A 21,233-nucleotide genomic window follows, 5' to 3' on the forward strand; every position below is an offset into this window, starting at 1 on the left:
TTTCAAGTGTTTTATTTTAGAATATTCTGAATGAGTCGAGTGTTGGTCTAACACACAGGGCCGCTGAGAGACTGAGCCGGACCCCCCCCGGGTCCCACCCCCCAAGGTCGTCGTCGCTGCCCCTCCACCCACCAACGGGCCCCCCTGAATTCAAATCATAGCGCCTCACCTCGACCTCGCTCCGTGTGAAAGAAGTGCAGCAGTGGCAGTCTGCAGATCGCCTCCCTTCAGGCCTTCCCTCCCTGTGTCCCGCCCTCGTCTGATGTAACTTGCTCAAGGGCGGACACAGGGACGGAAGGCCCGAAGGGAGGCGATCTGCAGACTGCCGCTGCTGCGCTTCTTTCACACGGAGTGAGGTCGAGGTGAGGCACTATGATTTGAATTCAGGGGGGCCCGGCCTAGTGGTGGAAGGAGGGGGGCAGGTGGAGGGGACTGCGGTGCCGGGCCCCCCTTGGAGGCCCGGGCCTGGGGAATTTTGTCCCCCCCTGCCCTCCCCCCTTGGCGGCCCTGCTAACACATATCTATCTATATCTAAAGTAAGATGTTTCACATGCAAGACAAAGCTGAAAAACAAAGTTTGTTCTGATTATATTTTAAGTGGTAATTGTCAGATTGAACACAATATAGTTACTCAGTTTATTAATGTCGATGAAAAATTATTTATGGTATCTCTATACAAACCTCTTTTTGATGTGAATATTGCTCATGGCTCCTGTTTGTTTATATAAACAAAATGCAGGTAACTAATCCTGGAATAAGAGTATTCTTGTCTCCATATGGCAAATAATATATTACCACTATGCATTTCCTAACACAGTTCTGGACACAGCAATCCATTAAAAATAGAGAAGCAAAAAAAAAAAAAGACTATCATTTTTATTTTTATTTGTAGCATTTGTATCCCACATTTTCCCACCAATTTGCAGGCTCAATGTGGCTTACATTTGCCATAGTGGCGGATGCCATTTCCGGGTAACAGAATTACAAATGGAAATGTGTTAATGTGCATAATGTGCATCTAGTCCCTGAATGGAACAAATTGGCAGGATGAGAAAGGTACCACTGGCATCAGAATCACAGTGAGTGGCAGAAGGCACTTTTGTTGGGGAGTTCATTTTCTGAATAGGGTCTCCCTTCTATTCCACCATTTCTGCCCTCAATTCAAATAATTATTATGCACCATGAAAGATTTATTTTCCACAGGATTAATTATTATACATGGCGGCCACTGATGAAACAGTGGGTTTATGAGCCTATAAACTGTATTGTTTTGATGACATGTATTTCTCCTAGTTTTGCAGATATGCGTTTCTCCTGGTTGGCCAGCAGATGGCGACAATTTTTTTTTTAAGTTGTACTATAAGTGACAGGTTGGTTTTTTTTCCTGCCTAACTGTGAGGTAATTTGTCAGTCTCAGTTTGGAAGTAGAGGGAGAAAGACCACTCTACTGAGATCCTGTGATCAGTTATATTCTGTAACTTGTGTGCAGCTATATTTTCTGTACTGCCCAGGCACTATTCAGCTACTGATAAAATGTTTAGATATAAATTGATCTATATTCAGTTACCTGTTATGTGCTTTTTTGTTCCATCTGTTTTATGGTTCACTGTTCAATATTTTTCATGACAAACCTTCTTTAGTTTATTGCCTCTGCTTGTCTGGACTAAGAATCTTGGTGGTTTGTGTGCTGAGCCCTGTGGGTGCTTTCTAGAACTGTGGGACCACTGGGAGTGTGGCCCAGTAACCTATCTGGCAAGAGAATCAGTTGGGCTGCTGGATGACCGAGAGGTAAAAGGAGCGATCAAGGATGACAAAGACATAGCGGAGAGATTGAATGAATTCTTTGCTTCAGTCTTCACCAAGGAAGATTTGGGTGGGATACCGGTGTCGGAAATGGTATTTCAAGCGGACGAGTCAGAGAAACTTACTGAATTCACAGTAAACCTGGAGGACGTAATGGGGCAGTTCGGCAAACTGAAGAGTAGCAAATCTCCTGGACCAGATGGTATACATCCTAGAGTACTGATAGAACTGAAAAATGAGCATGCGGAGCTTCTGTTAGGGATATGCAATTTATCCTTAAAATTGGGTGTGGTACCTGAAGATTGGAGGGTGGCCAACGTAACGCCGATTTTTAAAAAAGGTTCCAGGGGAGATCCGGGAAATTATAGACCGGTGAGTCTGACGTCGGTGCCAGGGAAAATGGTAGAGGCTATTATTAAAAACGAAATTACAGAGCACATCCAAGGACATGGATTACTGAGACCAAGTCAGCACGGCTTTAGTGTGGAGAAATCTTGCCTGACCAATTTACTTCTTCTTTGAAGGAGTAAACAAACATATGAACAAAGGGGAGCCGGTTGATATTGTGTATCTGGATTTTCAAAAGGCGTTTGATAAGGTACCTCGTGAAAGGCTACAGAGGAAATTGGAGGGTCATGGGATTTATTTATTACATAGGAAGAAATGTCCTATTGTGGATTAAAAACTGGTTGAAGGATAGGAAACAGAGAGTGGGTTTAAATGGGCAGTATTCACAATGGAGAAGGGCAGTTAGTGGGGCTCCTCAGGGGTCAGTGCTAGGACCGCTGCTTTTTAATATATTTATAAATGATTTAGAGATGGGAGTAACTAGCGAGGTAATTAAATTTGCAGATGACACAAAATTATTCAAAGTCGTTAACTCACGACAGGATTGTGAAAAATTACAGAAGGACCTTACGAGACTGGGAGACTAAATGGCAGATGATGTTTAATGTGAACAAGTGCAAGGTGATGCATGTGGGAAAAAAGAACCCGAATTATAGCTACGTCATGCAAGGTTCCATGTTAGGAGTTACGAACCAAGAAAGGGATCTGGGTGTCATCGTTGATAATACACTGAAACCTTCTGCTCAGTGTGCTGCTGCGGCTAGGAAAGCGAATAGAATGTTGGGTATTATTAGGAAAGGTATGGAGAACAGATGTGAGGATGTTATAATGCCGTTGTATCACTCCATGGTGCGACCGCACCTTGAGTATTGTGTTCAATTCTGGTCACCGCATCTCAAGAAAGATAAAGTAGAACTGGAAAAGGTGCAGCGAAGGGTGACAAAAATTATAGCGGAGATGGGACGACTTCTCTATGAGGAAAGACTAAGGAGGCTAGGGTTTTTCAGCTTGGAAAAGAGACGGCTGAGGGGAGATATGATAGAGGTGTATAAAATAATGAGTGGAGTGGAACAGGTGGACGTGAAGCGTCTGTTCACGCTTTCCAAAAATAGTAGGACTAGGAGGCATGCGATGAAACTACAGTGTAGTAAATTTAAAACAAATAGGAGAAAATGTTTCTTCACCCAACGCATAATTAAATTCTGGAATTCGTTGCTGGAGAACATAGTGAAGGCGATTAGCTTGGCAGAGTTTAAAAAGGGGTTGGACAGTTTCCTAAAGGACAAGTCCATAGACCGCTACTAAATGGACTTGGGAAAAATCCACAATTTCTGGAATAAACTTGTATAAAATGTTTGTACATTTGGGTAGCTTGCCAAGTGCCCTTGACCTGGATTGGCCGCTGTCGAGGATAGGATGCTGGGCTCGATGAACCTTTGGTCTTTTCCCAGTATGGAATTACTTATGTACTGGGGATAATTTGAGAGTGGAGACTCACCCAGAGGAGGTTGGGACCCAGTTGGCAGGAGGAAGGTGCTAGTGTAGAGCACAAGTGGCAGGTGCAGGCGTATCCGAGCTGTGCTGGGAATAGACCCTCTAAGTGGCCGTGGGGTAGCCCCAGGTGGGTGGCTAGGCCCTTTTACTAAGCAGCTAATGTGAGAATTTCAGCACAGTAGACAATAGCACTGGCCCCTACTAGTACCGCCAGACTACACTAGAGGTTGCGGCCATCATTTTTGAGAAGGGGCAAGAGCAAGTGGGGTTCACTCCTGTCCCACTTAACGTCTGTGGTGGTCCAGGGATTAAGATAGGTTTGGGGGGCTGTCTTACCATCAAATGCTTAACAAACACAAAAATGGCTATAATGCCAGTATGACTAACGTACAAGTCAAAGTGAACAACTTGGCTCCACACCTTATATTATACTGGAAAAAGACCTCAAACCAGAGGTTCCACTCCTTTTCAGTTCTAAGGTCACAAGTTCCACAATATTCAACCCCTTTTTGTTGTAGGGGAAAGTTCTTAAATGCTTCCGGCTTCCCTAGGTTGTACTTGCAAGGCTTTCCTCAGCAGCTTGTTCCTCATCTTACACCAGGTTTTCACAGTCTTCAACTGTTGTGACCTGCGAACTGAAAAGATGAAAAGGAGTGGAGCCTCTGCTGGCATATGTGGATAATTTAAGTAAAGTTTTCCTTGTGAGTGGTATCATTTTTGCATTGCAGCCCGGTAGAAGCTGAATCCAGTTAAATAGTAACAGCCGAAATGATCCCTTGATGAAGCTACAGCGAAACATGTGCCTGTCAAGGTTCTACCATTTCAAGATAAGTGTCATTTTACACTGCTTATAACTGCTTTATGTTATTAACAGAAGCAACAGTTTTCCAGTTAAGAAAAGTTTGTTGCCTGCATGATATCGATTGTTGGGACATTGGTTCAGTGTGTTTAAAAATAAAAAATAGTTTGAAAAAATTGATTGAAACGTAAGTTTAATGAATAGCAAGGAGGTTTTTGACCCATGATTTGATTGTCACTAAAGACATTTTTCCCCAACCCAATATAAATGTTATACAACTTTCTTGTGATGTCCGAGGTCTTTTCCTTCTATATAATATATTTTCAGTTGCATGTTAGCATCAAATGCTATAGGCTGGTACCCTTTAATGGCAAATATTCAGGAGTCACTGTAACCTGACGGCCTGATGTGAATTTTTAACTCCTAAACCAGTCCAACTGTGGAAGATATTAAGTGAAAATTTTCACACACACTAGCGTAATTCCAGCGGATGCTCTTAGAAACCCAAATGAGGAACTACAAGGATTTAGGATTTCAAGCTGGGAAAATAAAATCTTCTCAAGAAAAAAAAAAAAAAAGCACTGTAAAATATAAAGGAGCAAATATTTATGCTGCAATCCAATATTTCAGCCTCATACTACATCAGTATTGATCACCTTTCTATCTTGCCATGAAGGCCCCTCATTTGTGACTTTATTTGCTCTGTATGCCAGTGCATCTGACCCTCACTTGTTTCATCTGGACTTCTGCAAATATTTTTTGAAATGTAAGTATTGCATGACTAATAAAGGTTCACCTTTTGAAGTATGGTGAATAAAAGCTGTGGTCCCATCCTCCAGCTGAACTGCCTGCCCATCCTCCAGATGCAGACTGTCAGCTGCTGAAAGGAAATACAACATAAAGCTGTTGCCAAAAGTGTTAACAAAACAGACCGTTTTTAAACACACACAAAAAAAATTCATATTATCTGAACCTATTAGTTCACTGCATAGAAGAAAGTGAATCTAGAATTATATTTAAACTGTATAAAAGTCACTTACCACTTTTAGGCATAGAGACATGTTGGACATAGGCTGCTGAACCATCTTCTAGCTGGATGACCTGACCTTCCATTAACTTCCCATCTGGAATCCATCAGTAAGAATAACATTAACAAGTACAGTTTTAAATTTTAACAAACGAATGCTACTGGGAATAAAATTATACTAAACTGGTAAATGTATCTACTGATGTACCAATGATTAAAAATTCACTCCATTTCTACATAAACAGCAAGGTCCTGATATTTTCTTTTGTAAATAAACTCTTCAAGGCTCATTATGACAAAGGCCTACTAACAACAGCTAGAGTCGAGTTCAGACTGGCAAAATGCCAGCTCTCTCATATTGCCTGCTGTGTAGCCAATGAGAGACCAGGGCCACTAAAGTTTCTCCTTTTCTATAAAACACAAAAAGAATTCCACAAAATATGCCTTCACTTTACAGAGCAGCTCTGATAACATTCAATACATTATAAGGCCTAGTGTCACCTACAACCTGGGATGATCACCAATGTACTCTTAAATGATTTTCTGGTTATAGACTCTACTTCAATGATTAACAAACCTTTGGAGCTGTGCTGTATATAAGCTGTAGTGCCATCTGTAAGTGTGACTGCTTGCAGACTTACACCTGCCATGGTTTCTAAATTGTCACCATCTAAAGAGAAAAAAAAAGTTGTTGCATAATTTATCAACAGTACCTAGCTCTCTTCCAGTCAATAACATCCATATATTTTATAGTAATCTGCTCTGATGCTTTACAAATGACAAAATAACAAATCAAATCAAAGTCATGTAAGCAAATCAAGCTATATAAAAGAATTTCTTTTATATAACACTAGGAAAAAAGGCCCGTTTCTGACACAAATGAAATGGGCACTAGCAAGGTTTTCCTCGGAGTGTGTGTGTGATAGAGAGAGAGTGAATGTGTCAGTGTGTGTGACAGAGAGAGTGAGACTGGGTGCGAGAATGTGTGTATGAGAATGAGAGTGTGTGCCAGGGGCCCCCCCTCCCTCCCAGTTCCAGGGTCGGCCCTCTCCCCCTCCCTCCCAATTGCAGGGTCTACCCTCCCCTCCAAGTTCCAGGGTCCACCCCCCCCCCCCCCAGTTCCAGGGTCATTGCCCCCCCTCCCCCCCCCCCCCCCCCCCAAGCCACCCTGCGATGTTTAACTGCAAAATTAGGGAGCTGTGTAGTGTAATAAAATGCACTTGTAATGTTGTGAAGCTGACTCTGTGGTTCGCGCCTCTGATAGGTCCGCCGCCCTCGACGTCATCACGTTTTGATGCGAGGGCGGGCCCGAGAGAGATGGTGACAGACTGACGAATCTGATGAACCTTTCACTTCAGTGAAGCCACAGAGTCAGCTTCAGAACGTTGGAGGTGCTTTTTATTGTAGTAGAGATGTCAATAGGCTTCATAGTTGATTTTAAACAAGACACTATTAGATTGCAATGAAATATGCAGTAAAACAGCAATGGATTTAATATTTGATTGAAAACATCACACTCTGGAGGTCATTTTATAAACAAGCCTGTGTAAATAATAATTACATACTATTCTCTATACAGGTACTGATAAAGTTTTTAAAAAATGAAAGAATGCACATTAAAGGCAGTACCAATGCTCTGGATTTAAAGTAGGATAGAATGATTCTCACCTGCAACAGCTACTGTCTCTGTGAGACACAGAGTAACATGCTGAGCTTCTCCTCCTCCTCCAGGAAATTCTGCCATTCCCTGAGAGTCCCGATTTATCTGAGCTAACAACATTGTGAACTAGAAAAGAAGGGATCATTATTTAAAAAGGACACACAGAAATAGGAGCCAAGAATCATTTTATCATCTTTTCATGTAGGTGACCAGTATCAGTCTTAAAGTAGCAGCGATAGCAGCCAAACTGGTAACAGAAAGTATATTTATTCAGTTAGTCACGTTTTAGTTATTCTTGTATTTTGAATTTTATTTTAGCATATTTCTTATTCTCATATTAATTTAATTTTCTGTTCTAATACTGTTCTCTTGAAAAATGGGCAGTTTTGTGCTCTTTTTGGTTGGCTATTAAAACATATTAAAAAAAGAAAGGAACGTGGAAGTAGTGAGATTGTGTCACTTGGTTCAGAGGAGACATGCCTGATCTGATAGCTGCACGACCTGTGGAGTGTCAGCCCTCATGAAGTCATCAATGAAGTTTGGGAATGGAGCCAAAATAAAAAAAAAAATGTTTAATGCACCTGTTTGTGGTATGTGGCTGCAGGCGTCTGCCCGGAGTATGCTCAAAGGGACATATAGCTGCAGGTGTGTACCTGAAGGAGCATGCTCAAAGGACTCGACAGGCCCCTTTAGAGCCAGAATATTCTATTGGTGATTATTGCCCCTTTTGGGAGCATGAGGTACTCTTTTTATAATTATTATTATGGGGAGACAAGTCAGAAAACAAAACTGTTATTTCTATTGAGGCCATAGGAATATCTGGCTCCGTGGATAAACAAATATAGCCTCTCTAGGGCTCCACTCCCAAGGTAAATGCTTCAGAGTTCGTTTCAGGCACCTCCCTGAGTTCTGGGGAAAAGCCTGTCCCTCCCCCAACTAATCTCTCCTTGAATTCTCCAGTGGATATTTCTTCCCATGATGGTTTATCCCACCTGGAGATTGATACTTTTTGGGAGATTTATCAATCTGCACCTGCTCAGGAAACTACAAAAGTAATGCCTACACCAGCTCTTTTTAGTTCTGGTGGTTAGGAGGTCATTGGAGAACCCTCTAAAGAGGTTTCTCTTTTACATGTATGAAAGATTAAGTGGTGAATGAAGGGATTACTGCAAGGTCAAGTACTGCAACTGTATGAATTCTCTCAGCAAGTTAAGTTAGAAGGTATTGGAAGCAAATTTACCAAAGTCAAGAGTTAAACAACATCTTTGGACTCGCAAATTGGAACTTTGCAGTCTGTTGGGTCCAATGGGATACAAGATAAATTGGGTCTTCATTAGCATTTAGAAGTTATGAGGCAGCCTGGGCAAAGAAATCATATTAATTTGGTGTTTAACTTTTCAGTCCTGCAAGTGATGGAAGAATGCCATCTGGGTTTAATTACTCAAATGTCTAGCTTTTGCTAGACTAGAGGTTAGAAAGGTCAGAGAGAAGTAATTATTTACCACATCTGGATACCATAATAAGCAAGGCATACTGGACAGTTTCGCAGGCAGATTAAGGATTAGATTGAATGCTGGTTAGAAGGAGATAGTTTAGATATAGATATTCTAGATGATTTAGATTTTGTCTTATAAGGAATTCTGATTTCTGCTTATTTTAGAATATGTTTTATTCTGTGTAATTAATAAGTTCTATTTCTATGTAGAATATCTTTTCAATTCAGTGTTACATCAGTGGCTGACTTTTCAAGTGAGATTGTCTGCAGTTTAAGAGGTCATCATCTGGTTTGAATTATCCACAGTCCTAGCTAGTTCTGTGTAGGAAGCTAGGTGAAAGAGGTCAGGACAAGTCAACTCTTCTCCTTGATTAATTATAACAAACCATGTCTGTGTGCCATTAAGCAAGATTGGCCCCTTGACTCCTTAATGAATGCCAGAGTCCAGTTAGCAGTTAGTATGAAGTTAGCTGGGAACCTAAGAATTTAATAATAATAAAATGCAAGAGATAGGTGCCACATTGTCTAGTGTGAGAGGCCCCAGGTCATAGGTCAGTTTAGGAAATATCTCAAACATATGTAACTGATATTTTGGAGTAAATATATAGAGATAATTAGTTCAAGACAGGGTAATCAATCTATTCTTTACCATCTGGTGAGAAAGGGGGGCTAGAGAGGTGTAGGACCCTATATAACTGAGAGCAGAAGCAGCTTACGTCAGAAGAAGAGGAGGACAGACAGGAGACGCAGGATCCAGAGAGCTGAGAAAGAGAAGAAGAGACCTAGTGCTGATGTCCTACTTTGTTTGCTGGCAAATAAAGATTTCTCTCTCATTCTGGTGTGTGGTGTTTGATTCCTGAAGTACCACAGATTCTGCTAACAATAGTGGTAATTCCTGCAACAATTCTTGGTGTCAGAAGTGGGATCCTGAACCCTGCATCAATTTCTGGCACCCAACTGACTGAGGAACATTGGCCGGGTATGTATTCTGTATTGTAATCCTAGCTAGGAAACTGTAACCAGCCCTCAAAGTTGAGGGAAGGGGAGTCTGATCAACTCTCAGCGAAGGCCTTAGTACCTTCTAGTCTAGTGGGGACTAGCAGGGAAACCGCCAGAGCTTACCTGTATCTGAGAAATCTGAAATTGTTGGGTGGGATTTTTTGTACAGTATGTGTGTGATGCATGAATGATTAAATGAGTGTGGACTTCTTATAGCTGCGGTTCCAGTTAACGCGAGTTCAACTGGCCAGCGACGGAAGGAAGCGATTGTTGTTTGTTTACCTTTTGTCTCTGGATGTGTGGACCCCATACCACACTTCCAAAAATTCCCTTCCTTTCTGTGTGTTGTAACTGTAAGCATTATGGGGGGGACATCATCTAGACAAACTGCTACTCCCCTAGATTGTATGCTTAAGAATTTTAAGAAAGGATTTTTAGTTAATGATTATGGACAGACTTTAAGCTTAAGTACTCTAAGAACCTTGTGTGAAGTTGAGTGGCCATCTATGGGAGTGGGGTGGCCCCCTAGTGGCAGCTTAGATATTGAAGTAATCTGGAAGGTCTACAGCATAGTTGTAGAAGAACCAGAATATTCTGAACAACTCCCCTATATAGATTCCTGGGACAGCCTTGTTACTGACCCTCCCTCTTGGTTAAAAACTTATATGGGATCCCCAGTAAAGTTCATGTTGGGCCGCGTTCAAAGAAAGATTATTAGAAAATCTAAACTGGAGGAGGGAAAGAGTCCCAGGAAGCCTACCACCCAATCGGTGACTTCCGCCCCTACCCTGTCCAAGAAACCCATACTCTCTGATGACCCCTCAGATCTTGAGCCACCACCTTATGGTCCATTGTTGGGGTTCCGCTCCACCCCCAGAGATCCACGGCGTCCAGCCCAAGCCTCTCCAATACAGGCTTCTCCGGATAGTTCCTCCCCTTCTGTGCAAACCCCGCCACATCCTAGGTTGGACTTTTCACCCAGCATCTACCCTTCTCTGCCACATTCTTCCCTGCTAACCTCCCAAGACCCGCTTTGGGCTCCACTCCCTGACTCCTCAACTCCCGACAGCCCAGCCTCTCCCTCTAGTACCCCTACCCACTCATCAGGGGCCCAGCATCCCTTTCAATGGACTGAATCACCTGTGATCACCTCTCAGTCTATGAGTACCCCTCCCCATCCCTCAGGGGTTCAACACACCTCCCCTGAATGGGTTAGACCTGCTGCAATCACCTTTGAGCATGATAAGGGGGTAGCTCCTAGCTCTACCTCAGGTTCCATTCCCACCTCCTCGAGAGCTCTGCCACTCCGACAGGTAACCACCACTCGACCGGATCCTAATAATCAGGGTCAGGTTATACAGGCACAGGCCTACCAGTATGTACCCTTCAAAACCACCGATCTCCTGAATTGGAAGACGCATTATCCCTCTTATACTGAAAAGCCTCAGGCAGTGGTGGACCTAGTGGCTAGTATTATGGCCACCCATAACCCAACTTGGACTGATTGTCAACAGCTTCTCCTGACCCTCTTCACAACTGAGGAGAGGCGGAAGATTTTACAAAATGCTGAGGCCATCACGCGAGCGCGTGCCCCCGAGGGGACACAGGACCTAGAGGAATGGGTTAGAACTCGGTTCCCTCGCGCAGCTCCAGCTTGGGATCCAAATAATGGGCAGCACTATGAACTGTTGTCTGGCTATTGCCGAGACTTGCTGGAAGGTATGAAGAAAGGCATAAAGAGGCCCATTAATCTGGCAAAGGTCTCTGAAATTCTCCAAGGGGCAACTGAATCCCCTGGGGCCTTTTTAGAGCGACTAATTGAAGCCTACAGAACATACACCCCATTTGACCCTGAGGCACTAGAAAACCAGAGAATGGTGAATAGTGCATTGGTGGCCCAGAGTATGCCAGATATCCGGAAGAAGCTGCAGCATCAGGAGGGATTCGCAGGGATGAATACCACCCAGCTAATTGAGATCGCAACAAAGGTTTTTGTTAATAGGGATCAGGAGATGCGCCGAGAGGCTGACCGGAAGATGCAGAAGGCCGACCTTTTGGCGGCAGCCATTACTAATTCCACCCTTAACCGAGGTCGACCTCTAGCCAATGGGAAGCCAAAGTGGGACCCCGGACCGCCAGCCCGGCCTCGAGATTCCTTCAATCAATCCCGGCCACGAGGGGAGAATCCCAGACCACGATTGGAGAGGGATCAGTGTGCCTACTGCAAGGAAAGAGGGCACTGGAAAGATGAATGCCCCCAGAGGCGCCAGGGACTGAGAAGGGGACCAGGAGATCGAGGAAGCCGAGGCCGAGTTCGAGAGGGAAGGTATGAGCCTTCTGAATCTGACATCATTGGGATAGCCGAGATGGCAGAATGGGATGAATAGGACAGACCGGGTTCCTACAACTGGGCTCCCAGGAACCCATGGTCAAGTTAACCATAGGGAGCCGCTCAATTCCATTCATGATTGATACAGGAGCTGAACATTCTGTTGTGACGGAGCGATTAGCGCCTGTGTCTGGAAAAACTGTCCGAGTGGTGGGAGCCACGGGGGTGCAGAACCGGAGGCCCTTCCTGACGACCCGTAGATGCCATTAGGCTCACACACAGTCACTCATGAATTCCTGTATATGCCAGACTGTCCAATCCCTTTGTTAGGCCGGGACCTGCTGTCCAAGCTTAGGGCCCAAATTTCCTTTGACTCTGATGGCCAGACTTCAGTCTCCTTTCGGCCCCCGACATCCAGCCCTAAGGGCATATTGAGTTTCTGCTGCCCCCTAGAAGAAGAATGGCGGCTGCATCAGTCGCATGGCCAAGTTGACCTACCCCTGGCCGACAGCTTCCAGGTCAATGGGGTATGGGCAGAAGATAATCCCCCAGGGTTGGCCCGAAATATTCTCCCTGTCCATGTAGACTTACTGCCAAGTGCCCGGCCAATCCATCTTCGCCAATACCCAATTCCCCGAAAGGCTCTGGAAGGGATTCAAGCACATCTGAATCGTCTGTTATCCCATGGAATTATTCGACCTTGCCAGTCTCCATGGAATACGCCGCTGTTGCCAGTTCAGAAGCCGGGGACTGAGGACTACCGGCCAGTCCAAGACTTACGAGTAGTCAACAAATCCACTATTTCATTACACCCTGTAGTGCCTAATCCATATGTCCTGCTGGGATTGATACCTTCTGGAGCTACCCATTTCACGACACTGGACCTAAAAGATGCCTTCTTTTGTATTCGGGTGGCCCCCGCCAGTCAACTGCTTTTCGCCTTTCAATGGGAAAACCCAGTAACAGGACGGAAGCTTCAGTATACATGGACCCGCCTGCCACAGGGGTTCAAGAACTCCCCCACCATTTTTGGGACTGCCCTAGGACAAGACCTTAACACTTTTAAATCTGAGCCTTCCAGGCGAGTTTTACTCCAGTATGTAGATGACCTCCTGATTGCAGCAGTGACCCAGGAAGAGTGTTTCGAGGCTACCAGAGAATTGCTGGAGCTACTCTTGGATGCGGGCTATAAGGTCTCACACTCGAAGGCCCAACTCTGTCAGTCAGAAGTGAAGTATCTGGGCTTCTGCATTTCCCAGGGAAGTCGGAGATTGGATGTCAGTAGGAAGCAAGCGGTTGCTGCAATTCCCCAACCCAAGTCCAGAAGGGAAGTTAGGGAATTTCTGGGAGCAGCCGGATTCTGCAGAATTTGGATTCCGAATTTTGCACTGATGGCGAAACCCCTTTACCAGGCCACAAAGGGGGGTGAAAAGGAACCATTTGAATGGGGACCTACTGCTCAACAATCCTTCATCGCCATAAAGAAAGCCCTACTCCAAGCCCCTGCGTTAGGCCTTCCTGATGTGGAGAAACCTTTCTCACTGTATGTCCACGAGCGACAGGGGGTTGCTGTGGGTGTGCTGACCCAGATGATGGGATCCTGGCAGAGGCCTGTTGCATACCTGTCTAAACAGTTGGATGGAGTGGCTAAAGGATGGCCAGCCTGCCTGAGGGCCATTGCAGCAACAGCCTTACTGGTCCAGGAAGCTGACAGGTTGACCTTGGGGCAAGAACTGGTTGTCAAAGTCCCCCACGCAGTTCTCACCCTCATGGAGTACAAGGGCAACCACTGGTTTACAAATAGCCGCATGGTTAAGTAACAAGCCAGCTTATGTGAGAATCCACGGATACACCTGGAAACAGTGGCTACATTCAATCCCGCCACTCTTTTGCCAGCATCTAAGGGACCACCGGATCATGACTGTATCCAAGCCATGGATGAAGTGTACTCCAGTCGACCAGATCTCAAAGACGTTCCTTGGAGGGACCCAGATGTAATTTATTTCACAGATGGAAGCAGTTACGTGGAGAACTCCAAGCGATTGGCAGGCTATGCTGTGGTGACAGAGGACAAGGTGATAGAAGGGCCCTGCCCCAAGGAACTTCAGCCCAGAAAGCAGAACTTGTGGCCCTCATACGAGCTCTGGAGCTAGCAGCAGGACTGGTGACCAACATTTATACTGATTCCAAGTATGCCTTCACAACTCTACACGCTCATGGAGCTTTGTATAAGGAAAAGGGACTCATAAATGCCGCAGGCCAACCTGTTAAGTATGGACCCGAAATACTTCAGTTGCTAGAGGCCGTTTGGGCCCCTAAGAAGGTAGCTGTCATTCACTGCCGGGGACACCAAAGGACAGATACTTCAGTGGCCCGAGGGAACCGCCATGCTGATCGGGTGGCCAAGGAAGCTGCTCGAGGACCCCCAGCAGGTACTGTGACCCCCCTGTTCCAAATTCGACTGCAAGAATGGACGCCTATGTACACCCAAACGGAAGAGAAATGGGCTCAAGAAGAAGGAGCAGTAAGGAGACCTGATGGTTGGTTACATCTCCCTGATACCAGAGTTCTGGTGCCACGCCACCTAGCTTGGCCTGTAGTGTCTCAAGCTCATGACCTGTCACACTTAGGGAAAACAGCACTAGCCCGCCTACTCAGTCGAGTAGTGGTCCTGGAAGGATTGGATAGTCTGGTTGCCACTGCCTCTGCTCGATGTACTCTCTGTGCCCGGAATAATGCTCGTCAGGGACCCCGTGTTCCACCAGGAGTTCAGTCCAGAGGACTAACATCCTTTGAGTCCCTAGTCATAGACTTCACAGAAATGCCCAGGAGTGGTAGGCTCCGATACCTCTTGGTCATGGTCTGCACTTTCTCTGGGTGGGTGGAAGCATACCCTACAGTTACTGAGAAGGCCACAGAAGTAGCTCGAGCCCTCCTTAGGGATGTCATCCCCAGGTATGGACTGCCCCTTGCCATAGGCTCAGATAATGGTCCCGCCTTTGTTGAAGCCACACTTCAGGCCCTGTCCCGCGCATTGCGCATTACCTGGAAATTGCATTGTGCCTACCGTCCCCAGAGTTCAGGGCAGGTTGAGCGGGCAAACAGAACTTTGAAAAATAGCCTAGCAAAGATTTGTCAGGAAACCCAACTGAAATGGCCACAGGCACTGCCACTAGCCCTCTTCCGCCTCCGATGCACCCCAACTAAAGGAACGGCCCTCTCTGCCTTTGAAATTGTGTATGGGAAGCCCCCAGCCATTTTGCAGGGAATTAAGGGAGACATAGGGACTTTAGGGTCTGCCCAGGTGCAGGACCAGGTAGCCCTCTTGGGCCGGATAATTTCTGAGCTTCAGTCTTATGTGAGAGAAATAAACCCTGTCCCCTACCAGGCTCAGGTACATTCCTTCCTGCCAGGGGATAGAGATTGGGTGAAAGACTGGAGGCTCCAGCCCTTGGGGCCCCGGTGGAAAGGACCTTTTACTGTTTGCTTTCTACCCCTACAGCTGTGAAGGTCGCAGGGATAACTCCATGGGTCCATTGGTCTCGAATCAAGTCTGCTGACCAGACTGAGCCCAGTACGGATCAGACGGAGCCTAAACAGTGGAGAGCAGAAAGTGATCCAGCGGAGCCATTGAAGTTGCACTTGACCAGAACCAAAGAATCTACTAGCTGAAAAGAAGGGTCAACTGCATACCGCAGGAGCTGCTGGACTTCGGCTTCATACTGAGACTCTTTCTTGCCCTGATTCTGGCTTTCCTGGAATTTGAGAGCTTGATCCTTGTCAGCTGAGGTTCTATCCCAACTGGTATAAGAACTTAAAGACTGAGAACATTATATTAGAGTAATCTGTGACTAGCACAGACTGTTGGAATATTATTGCTTGATTAGTTTGCTGTATTTGTTTTAGATTAGGAAGAAAGAAGAGTTTGAGTTGTGAGACTTATCTCTGCATAAGCTGATTTTAGTCTCAAAGGGGGGAATGAGGCAGCCTGGGCAAAGAAATCATATTAATTTGGTGTTTAACTTTTCAGTCCTGCAAGTGATGGAAGAATGCCATCTGGGTTTAATTACTCAAATGTCTAGCTTTTGCTAGACTAGAGGTTAGAAAGGTCAGAGAGAAGTAATTATTTACCACATCTGGATACCATTATAAGCAAGGCATACTGGACAGTTTCGCAGGCAGATTAAAGGATTAGATTGAATGCTGGTTAGAAGGAGATAGTTTAGATATAGATATTCTAGATGATTTAGATTTTGTCTTATAAGGAATTCTGATTTCTGCTTATTTTAGAATATGTTTTATTCTGTGTAATTAATAAGTTCTATTTCTATGTAGAATATCTTTTCAATTCAGTGTTACATCAGTGGCTGACTTTTCAAGTGAGATTGTCTGCAGTTTAAGAGGTCATCATCTGGTTTGAATTATCCACAGTCCTAGCTAGTTCTGTGTAGGAAGCTAGGTGAAAGAGGTCAGGACAAGTCAACTCTTCTCCTTGATTAATTATAACAAACCATGTCTGTGTGCCATTAAGCAAGATTGGCCCCTTGACTCCTTAATGAATGCCAGAGTCCAGTTAGCAGTTAGTATGAAGTTAGCTGGGAACCTAAGAATTTAATAATAATAAAATGCAAGAGATAGGTGCCACATTGTCTAGTGTGAGAGGCCCCAGGTCATAGGTCAGTTTAGGAAATATCTCAAACATATGTAACTGATATTTTGGAGTAAATATATAGAGATAATTAGTTCAAGACAGGGTAATCAATCTATTCTTTACCATCTGGTGAGAAAGGGGGGCTAGAGAGGTGTAGGACCCTATATAACAGAGCAGAAGCAGCTTACGTCAGAAGAAGAGGACAGACAGGAGACGCAGGATCCAGAGAGCTGAGAAAGAGAAGAAGAGACCTAGTGCTGATGTCCTACTTTGTTTGCTGGCAAATAAAGAAGATTTCTCTCTCATTCTGGTGTGTGGTGTTTGATTCCTGAAGTACCACAGATTCTGCTAACAATAGTGGTAATTCCTGCAACAGTTATAGAGTACCAAATAAGAGCAAAAAGGAGAAATTAGGTTTTTACCAGATCATTTTCTTTCCGTTAGTCCTTACCACCATTCCAGAGCCTGTGGGATAGTTGTGTCCGTCAACTGGCAAGTGGTGACAGTGAACTGAAAACTGAGCCGAGACATCTCTCTTGGCATCCAGTCCAAATCCTCAATATTTACGTAGACATGCAGTAAGGACAATACTAAGAATAAACACAACCTTAAACAACTCGCTAACCTAACATTAACCAGATGAGCAAACGTGTGGAGCTCTCATCTTTGGACAACTTGAAGAGAACAAGAGATATGTAGGAAGCACCGTGCAAGCTAACAGTTGTTATTCGGCCCATTACTTCATACTGACTAAACATCGCAGGCCGCTCGAATAGTGGGAAAGACTAATAGAAAGAAAATTATCAGATAAGACCTAATTTCTCCTTCCATTACATAGCTTCCAGAACCTGTGGTACATATAAAAGCAATCCCTAGAGTAGGTGAGATTCTGGCACCACTGCCCTACGCCAAAAACTGACTTTCGAGCGTGCTGCAACGTTCACCCTGTAGTGCTTGGCAAAGGTATGCAGCATCGACTATGTTGCCATCTTTCACATCCAGAGAGAGTAAGGTGGTCTTCACCCAAGATATTGCTTTATGCTTTATAAAATGAGCCCACAAGGCCTGAGGAGCCTGCTTCCCCATAAGCAAATAAGCTGAAGCGATAGTCTCTGTCAGCCATCTAGCAATTGCGGGCTTGGAAGCCATGAGGCCAAGCCTCTGTTTACCAAAATGCACAGTCTGTCCGATTTGTGAAACTCATTTGTGACTTCCAGTTGTCTAATGAGGACCCTATGCACATCGAGAAGCTTCAAGGATGAATACCGAGCCTCTTCGTCCTCTCTGCAAAAGGATAGAAGCTCCACAAATTGGTTGAGATGAAATGCTGATTCCACTTTAGGAAGAAAGGAAGGAATGAACTGTGTGCAGGGAGACCCTCGCTTCTGAAAAGCAGAGAAAGGGATGCTTACAAGAGAGCCTGAAGCTCCGAAAACCCTAAGTGCCGAGGCACCTGCCACCAAGAACACTGCCTTTAGCACAAAATCTTACAAGGAGACCTTCCAGAGTAGCTGAAAAGGAAGCTTCTGCAGAGCGCAAAGGACTAAATAAAAAGTTCCACTCTGGACACGGCATACAAAATAGATGCCACAAGCGGCCCACTCCCCACAAGAATTATCCGAGTGAGCCGCAAGAGATGTCTTCTATAGTTGGCCCCTGAAACAGGCCAAAGCCATAACCTGAATTTTTAGAGAACCCAATGTCATAGTAACATAGTAGATGACAGCAGATAAAGACCTGTACAGTCCATCTTGTCTGCCTCAGTAGATAAACTCACTTTGGTATGAGGTGATCCAACATGTGAACTGTATACCTGATCTTTGATTTGTTTATTCCATTTTCAAGGCATAGACAGTACTACTACTACTACTATTTAGCATTTCTATAGCGCTACAAGGCGTACGCAGCGCTGCACAAACATAGAAGAAAGACAGTCCCTGCTCAAAGAGCTTACAATCTATGTTTAAGTCTGTTTATCGATGAAACATATCTTATACACTTACTCATGAATAGATAATATATAAACACATCATATCTGCTATACATTATTAAAACTATATATTTTCCTTTTATCCCCTCCCTCTCCCTCCCCATCCCTACCCCCCTTCCACCCTATATTATTGTGAACATTTGATTTATTATTACATCGCTCCGCAGTCTTTACACTACTCCATTCATCCCGAACAGCCGAGATCATATATCAGTGGCGTGTATCTACTCAAAGCAATCTACCGCAAAGGGCCTTGTTTCTTATAGTCCTTTGCCGAATCCCATCACCTCCGATGGTTAGTTCTATGTTGGTGCATCGTTTAACCAATTATATCATATACTCAAATTTGTAAGTAAACTTGTGTATAAAGATGCGGAGATTCAAACCGATACATATATCGCTCACTCTAATTGCAATGTTTGAGGGCATCAATTTTGTGTCCAGAATCCTCATCACCATTGTCCATTGTAGCTATGTATCTTTAGTAAGTCAACACATTATCCCTTATCTTATCATTTTCCTATGTGCAGGTTAACATTAATATATTCCCTCTATAGGCCCTAACTACCCCAATAAATCCCTCCCCCCTCCTCTTCCGTCCTATCATTTTACATTGACATGGAGTTCAAAATAAGACTGCGTGCTCTACCTGACAGTGACTGAATGTATGGCTCCCATACCTCCCAAAACTCTTTTTTACGTTTAGGTGTTATTTTAGCTCCTCTTGCTTCCAGTATCAACAGGCTGTGAAATGCGTTCCTCCATTCCCAGAAGGTTGGGGCATCCTCCCGTATCCAGTGCTGCAGAATACATTGCTTCCCCACAATTATGGCTTTGAATACTAACCAAAATTCTACCCGCTGCAACTTTAGCCTACCTCTCTCTAGAGCTTACAATCTAATAGACAAAAAATAAAGTACGCAAATCAAATCAATTAATGTGTACAGGATGGAGGAGAGGAGGGTAGGTGGAGGCGAGTGGTTACAAGTGGTTACAAGTCAAATGCAATGTTAAAGAGGTGGGCTTTCAGTCTAGATTTAAAGGTGGCCAAGGATGGGGCAAGACGTAGGGGCTCAGGAAGTTTATTCCAGGCGTAGGGTGCAGCGAGACAGAAGGCGCGAAGTTTGGAGTTGGCAGTAGTGGAGAAGGGAACAGATAAGAAGGATTTATCCATGGAGCGGAGTGCACGGGAAGGGGTGTAGGGAAGGATGAGTGTGGAGAGATACTGGAGAGCAGCAGAGTGAGTACATTTATAGGTTAGTAGAAGAAGTTTGAACAGGATGCGAAAATGGATAGGGAGCCAGTGAATCGACTTGAGGAGAGGGGTAGTATGAGTAAAGCGACCCTGGCGGAAGACGAGACGGGCAGCAGAGTTTTGAACCGATTGGAGAGGGGAGAGGTGACTAAGTGGGAGGCCAGCAAGAAGCAGATTGCAGTAGTCTAAACGAGAGGTGACAAGGGTGTGGATGAGGGTTTTGGTACAGTGCTCGGAAAGAAAGGGGCGGATTTTACGGATGTTGTAAGAAAGAATGACAGGTCTTGGCGATCTGCTGGATATGAGCAGAGGAGAGGTCTGACCAGCACTGTCCTCGTACTAAAACTTCTGAAGATGTCATTGAAGCCCTTGAAAAGCTCCAATCCAGCCCATCCATATCTATCCAAGCCACAATCAGGGAACAGGCTGTAGAAATCTGCCTAGGGCAATTCCCAATTACCAGTGTTGCCACCTAGTTTCCGCTAAACTTCTTTGGATCGATTCCTTCTAAACAGGCTTACTGCGTGTTTATCCCACGTATTTTTGAATTCAGTTACAGTTTTCATCTCCACCACCTGCTGTGGGAGAGCATTCCAAATGTCTACCACCCTCTCGGTGAAAAGATATTTCCTGACATTATTTCTGAGTTGCTCCCCCCCCCCCCCTTCAACTTCAATTCATGTCCTCTAGTTCTACAACCTTCCCGTTTCTGGAAGAGTTTGTTTGCGGATTAATACCTTTCAAATATTTAAATGTCTGTATCACCCCTGGTTCTTCTTACTTTCAGGGTATACACGTTGTAATAACTGTATCCCGGTAGCAATCCCTCTGGGGTGGTAGCTCCCTTCAGCAGTCCAAAACCAAGTCCTTCCAGACAACACAGCTTTTAGTTCAAACCCAGTTTATTCCCCTCTCCTCCACAAAACTCAGTTCAAAGGGGGGTAATGTTCCATTCAGTTCCAAACATAGCAAAAAGAAAAACTCTCAATTTACATCCAAGTTCTTCCAGTTCCAACCACCTGGGTTTTAGTTTTAAACAGTTTCTCCTCTTGGGTGGTTGCTGAATGACAGTACACCTCCCACAACACAGCTACTTGACTCCTGTGACCACCAACTGCCTTCAATCCCTGCAACTCTGCCCCAGAGTACAATTACAGTCCATGTCAATCAGTTCCTCCAAACCTGGTGAGCTGGGCCCTCCTGACTCTCCTTCCTCCAAGCACTCCATTAACTCTGCTTCTCTGCTAGTTTGTTGGTTAGTGCCTTCCCCTTCCTCCCAGGTGGGAGGAATCTTGTACTGATTTCTGACCCAAGGGAATTGAGCTTTGTCATCCCGGCTCCCCCTTCTGGCCCTTGTCTGCCATAGCAGCTGCTCTTTCCAGT

The 21,233-nt window shown here is 44.7% G+C and overlaps 1 protein-coding gene across 7 annotated transcripts in view; it reads right to left on the reverse strand.

The window, feature by feature from the left end:
* ZNF143 (zinc finger protein 143) overlaps positions 1 to 21,233 on the reverse strand; it is a 229,103-nt gene that overhangs the window by 157,420 nt on the left and 50,450 nt on the right. For 6 of the 7 annotated variants that reach the window (XM_030200999.1, XM_030201006.1, XM_030201004.1 and 3 more), the window contains 4 exons: positions 7,140 to 7,257; positions 6,049 to 6,141; positions 5,485 to 5,568; positions 5,241 to 5,324 (listed from right to left, as the gene is read on the reverse strand). In XM_030200999.1, coding sequence (XP_030056859.1) covers positions 5,241 to 5,324; positions 5,485 to 5,568; positions 6,049 to 6,141; positions 7,140 to 7,257 — 379 coding nt within the window. The remainder of the gene's footprint in view (positions 1 to 5,240; positions 5,325 to 5,484; positions 5,569 to 6,048; positions 6,142 to 7,139; positions 7,258 to 21,233) is intronic. The other variant, XM_030201000.1, reaches the window with a different exon arrangement.

The sequence above is a fragment of the Microcaecilia unicolor genome, chromosome 4 (assembly GCF_901765095.1).
Source record: "Microcaecilia unicolor chromosome 4, aMicUni1.1, whole genome shotgun sequence".
In the NCBI taxonomy this organism is placed as follows: domain Eukaryota; kingdom Metazoa; phylum Chordata; class Amphibia; order Gymnophiona; family Siphonopidae; genus Microcaecilia; species Microcaecilia unicolor.